Source organism: Crocodylus porosus, unplaced genomic scaffold (genome assembly GCF_001723895.1).
Source record: "Crocodylus porosus isolate Cpor-Errol unplaced genomic scaffold, CroPor_comp1, whole genome shotgun sequence".
NCBI lineage: Eukaryota > Metazoa > Chordata > Crocodylia > Crocodylidae > Crocodylus > Crocodylus porosus.
This window is the reverse complement of record NW_017728947.1, coordinates 2,093,533-2,098,452: the sequence shown is the minus strand read 5'-3', so window position 1 is coordinate 2,098,452 and position 4,920 is coordinate 2,093,533. Positions and strand designations below refer to the sequence as shown.

Sequence of the window (4,920 nt, the reverse complement as noted above, 5' to 3'; positions counted from 1 at the left end):
CCCCCAGCCCCACCCCACAGTCTCCCTTACCCCAAAGCCCCCTCACAGCCCTTTTCTCCCACAATCCCCACAGGTACTCGCCCTTTGGCATCGCCTCCCTGATCTGTGGTAAGATCGCAGCTATCAAGGACCTGGAGCTGGTGGCACGGCAGCTGGGGCTCTATGTACTGACAGTGATGCTAGGCCTGGTACTCCACGGTGCCCTGGTCCTGCCCCTCATTTTTTTTGGCATCACACGCCAGAACCCCTTCACCTTCTATGGTGGGATCTTCCAGGCCTGGGTCACCGCCCTGGGCACCGCCTCCAGGTGGGCATGGTGTGGGCAATGGGTAGACAGGGGCACTAGGCTGGCACTGGGTGGGGGCAGCAGGAGGTGCTAGGGGGTGGGGAATGGTCTTGGGGTGGGCATAGGGGCAGAGGACATGAGGCCTGGGGGTGCCACCTCTGGGGTGCAGCAGGGGTGATAGAGGATGGGGAGGTAGGGTGTCTCAGGATGGGGCAAAGAACTTTGTGGGGAGGGTGGCATCTGTAGGGGTGCCCTGCCTTTTGGTGGGGTTGGTACCCCCCACTTCACAGCCTGGCCATGCCCCCCCAGTGCTGGGACACTCCCCGTGACCTTCCGGTGCCTGGAGGAGAACCTGCACATCGACCGGCGGGTGACGCGCTTCGTGCTGCCCATCGGCGCCACCATCAACATGGATGGCACTGCACTCTATGAGGCTGTGGCCGCCATCTTCATTGCCCAAATGAATAGCATCGTCCTTGATAGCGGCCAGATTGCCACTGTCAGGTCAGGTGCCGTCCCCACCCCACCCCACTCCCCCGTTCTGGCCAGAGCCCCTGCACCAGGCTGGCACCCCCTTTGGAGGGGCTAGGCCCTACCCCCAAGGACTCACCCCTTCCCCATCTACCCCCCCAGCCTGACAGCCACCCTGGCCAGTGTGGGTGCGGCCAGTATCCCCAGCGCGGGGCTGGTGACTATGCTGCTGATCCTGACAGCCGTGGGGCTGCCCACTCAGGACATCAGCCTCCTCATCGCTGTGGACTGGCTGCTGTGAGTACCACACCGCAGGGCATGGGGGGGCTGCGAGTTTCCTCTTGGATGTGCCCACCTCACCCTGGCCACATATGGCATTTCTCCATGACTGGGCTCAGCCCCCAACCAGCTAGGATGAGTCCCACCCCTGTGTCCTTCCTGGATCCATCCCCAAACTTTCTGGGGTCCTGAGGCTCCTCCCCATCATAGATAGCTCCTCCTGTGTTATGTGGCTCAGACATGGTGTCCCCAGCCACATGTGGTATGTGGCCCCGACCTCTGCTACAGGTGTAATGTGGCCCCACTCCCTGCCACATCTTATATGCCAGGGGTATAATGTAGTTCTTCCCACTGCCACACATATTGCATGGCCCCGCCTCCACTTTGTCATGTGACCCTACACCCTGCCACATGGGTCATGTGTCCCCCTTCCCTGCCACACGTTGCGTGCCTTTCATCCACATCATGGCCCTGCCCATTGCATGACCCATTCTCTCACTGCATGACCCCACCCCTGCCACATGTCACAGGGCCCCACCCCCACCATAAACCTATTATATGTCACCTAGCCTCACTCCTGCCATGCATCTTGCATGGCCCTATACCCACTGTATGTGACCCCCCACCCATCACATAGCTCCACCCCCTTTCATGCATCTTGTAACCACACCCCATGCAGCTCAGACACCTTGCGTCATGGCCCTATCCCTGCTAAGTGTGTCACATGACTCCCCCCCTGCCCTGTAGGGATCGCATGCGAACCTCCATCAACGTTGTGGGTGACTCCTTTGGTGCTGGCATTGTGCACTACCTGTCGCGGGCCGAGCTGGCTGCTATTGATGCACGGGCTGAGGGGCGTGACCCTGACCCTGCCACCCTCAAGCTGCAGGCACTGGGCAACCACCAGGGGCCACTAGAGAGCACCGGTACAGGATATACAGCACTGTCCACCCAGGGGCACAAGGATGAGGAGCAGGTGAGGCTGGGGTGGCTTAGTCAGGGATGATCTTGCCTTGACCTTAGGGTTCCTTCCAGCCCAGTTTCCTGTGATCCTGTTCTACTGTCCTCTTAGGTAGAGAAGCCTGAAGTCCCACCAGAGCATGAGGACAAGGGGTCCATGGTATGTACGAAGAACGAGGAAGAGGAAGAGAAGAAAGAGACTGATGAATAGCAGAGTGGCAGGGGGAGGGGGGGGTTACTGCTGTATCAATTATTCACCTGGATTTATGGGGAGGCCCCTCTGCTGAAGTGAGATGAGTGCCACCACACCCTCTACCCCCACCCCCAGCACCACTTTGGCCTAGGAGAGAAAGGCAACAACCTAGCAGCAGCTATATTCAGTACCAGGCAAGGGGCCCCCTCTACACAGCCACCCTGCAATGCCCTGTGCAAGGCAGCTGCCTCTTGGCAAGGGGTGTGATGATACACATGGAGTTTGTTGGTAGCTTTGAAGCAGCCACATGCACTACATCATTATCCCACCTTACTCACCCCCTGCACCCGAGGTTAGGGATGTCCTATCTGCTCCCATGCCCACACTGCTCCAGCGACATTGGGGGCAGGGGGTGAAGAGGAGTGTAACTGCAGTCATTGCCAAGGAGGGGAGGGATGTCTTAAATAGCCCCTGGGGAACCCTGGACTGATTGGCTGGGAGAGAAACAGAGAGATTCTTGGGCAGATTTACCTAGAAATCAAGAGGGCTTGTCCTTCATGTCCATCTGTCTCCATGAACCCCTCATCCTTCCATCCCCCCACCCAGTCAATTGGTCTGTCCATCCATTCAACCCCTTGTACCCCCTCTATTCTTCCATCCTTATATATCCTGTCTGTCTGTTTATCCAGCCAACTGTCCATCCACCCAACCCCATATACCTACTCCATCCATCCTCTTATACTTTAAGTAGCTATATGTCTGTCTACTTACCCACCAATTCCTCCATACCCATACCTCCCTCTCTCTCTCCATCCACCCTCATATACTCTCTATTTTCCTAGCCCCCCCCCCCAACCAGGTATCTCAGAGTTGCCCCCATCCATACAGGACCCCATCTCTTGCTGTCCCTTCCTCCAGGGCAATCTACCCCCCTTCCCCTAAATTCCTTCTCTCCCTTCTTGCTGTAGGGCTCATGGGTACTCCACCAGGGTCTCATGGCCTTCCCCCCCACCAAGTCCATTGCCCCTCCCCCCCATAATACCGACTGTCCAGAGCATCGCTGCCGTGTTATTTTTAATAAACCATTGAAACAGTCTGGCTCCATGCCTTTAATAGGGGCCTCTCCCCCTGCAGACTCTGCCTCCATATAGGTCCTTCTCAACCCCAACCTCTTTATATAAGCCATGCCCCCTCCCCCAAACACATGTGCATATGTCCTGAGCTGAACAGGCCACAAGTGCATCAGCCTGGGAGGGATTTTTCCTTCCTCTTTCCCTTCACATCCCATTCATCAGATCCTCCCTGGGGTGGACTGGATCACAGAGTCACTAGATCCAACTCTACAAGGCCCCCTGCAGCTCCTGCCCCACCCTACACAAGAAGGATGGGCAGAGAATTCATACCTCTGGGAGCAACTGGCTTAGGGTCCCTGCATGCTCAGGTAGCATTACTCTATGGGGAGCCCAGGACAGGGGGCTGCGAGTTTAATGTGCCCCACATAACCTAAAGGAGACCTTTGGTGCGTTTCTGTGGGGTCCCCCTGATAGCACGTGGCCTCAAGTACTCAGAGAAAGGCTGTGGGTCAGGTATCCTATGAACATGCTATGAGAGCTGGGGGGAGTTGCATATGACCTACCAGGAAGGCCAGGATGCTTTGTGGGGTTCAGGGCAGTTTATTGAACTGATCATCTACAATCCCTCCAAAATCTCCAGCTCCCCCACCTGGGCACGCAGGACACCCCACCCAGACAGACCCCATCTCCATCACAATTCCCTCAGCCAGTGGGGGACTCTGGGGTTCTACTCCAGCTCGGGGAGGGGAGAGGGGTGTAGCAGGTTGGTACAGGCTGGGAGCCAGGATCCCTGGGTTCAACTGCAACTCAGAAAGGGGAGGAGAGTTTTAGTGGGTTAAAAGCAGGGGGGGTGGCTTTCACATGTAGTTCCCCTGAGGCAGGTTGGCTGGGGAGAGACACTCCAGTTTCAGGGGCCTCAGCTTAGGCTGCTCCTGGCCAGGGGGTCCCAGGGCCTCATCCTTTGGGGGCTTCAGCAGAACCGGGTAGGCAGGCGGCAGGGTAGGGGCTGCCTGTGGCTGGGCCCGTACAGGCAGGTGGGATGCTGGTAGGTGCACCTCATACTCCATGTCATAGTAGAACCAGTCATAGGAGTCCTTAGGGGCTTCCAGGTGCAGCGCTGGGGGTGGGAGGGGAGGAAGAACTCAGGCATCCGGCTCCCAGCACCCCCTGCTCTAACCCACCAGCCTCCACTCCCATCTCAGAGCTAGGAGAGAACCCAAGCATCCAGCCATACAAGCCTCTGCCTCCAGCCACCAGCCTCCACTCCCTTCCCAGAGGTGGGAGTTAACCCAGGTGGCCAGCCTCCCAGCTCCCCCTGTTCTAACCCACCAGTCCCAGCCCTCCCCTGCCCCAGTTGGGAGGACCCAGGCATCCTGGTGCTTACCCAGGTCATCAAAGGTGGCATCCTGCAGGCGATGGTGGGTGAAGGGCTCCTTCCTTGCAGCTCGGTGGTAGGCACAGTAGACTCCAGCCAGGAGGCAGAGCAGGAGGCCACAGGCTCCCAGGAACAGACCCATGGCCTGGACCCCTGCCGTGCTCCGTGGCTCCCCCAGCCAGCCTGCCATAGAGATGGGGTCAGGAGGACCCCAGGTGCCCAGGCCCTCTTCACCTGCAGGACTCCTTGTGGCCCCACCAGCCAGGCACCCTCTCTCCTACCC

General features: G+C 58.3%; 3 protein-coding genes across 7 annotated transcripts in view; 1 reads left to right on the top strand and 2 right to left on the bottom strand.

The window, feature by feature from the left end:
* FLT3LG (fms related tyrosine kinase 3 ligand) overlaps nt 1-3,602 on the top strand; it is a 13,190-nt gene extending 9,588 nt beyond the window's left edge. The window contains exons 10-14 of the mRNA XM_019550996.1: nt 74-307; nt 596-790; nt 920-1,054; nt 1,784-2,012; nt 2,109-3,602. Of these exons, the coding sequence (XP_019406541.1) occupies nt 74-307; nt 596-790; nt 920-1,054; nt 1,784-2,012; nt 2,109-2,207 (892 nt within the window). The 3' untranslated portion in view covers nt 2,208-3,602. The remainder of the gene's footprint in view (nt 1-73; nt 308-595; nt 791-919; nt 1,055-1,783; nt 2,013-2,108) is intronic.
* LOC109320799 (AP-2 complex subunit alpha-2) overlaps nt 1-4,920 on the bottom strand; it is a 621,923-nt gene that overhangs the window by 225,015 nt on the left and 391,988 nt on the right. The gene's annotated exons all lie outside the window — the stretch shown is intronic.
* On the bottom strand, nt 4,008-4,909 carry GFY (golgi associated olfactory signaling regulator). The gene is made up of 2 exons (XM_019551117.1): nt 4,647-4,909; nt 4,008-4,379 (listed from the first exon to the last, which is right to left on the bottom strand). Exons 1-2 carry the CDS (start codon nt 4,825-4,827, stop codon nt 4,120-4,122), a joined length of 441 nt encoding a protein of 146 aa, XP_019406662.1. The 5' UTR covers nt 4,828-4,909; the 3' UTR covers nt 4,008-4,119.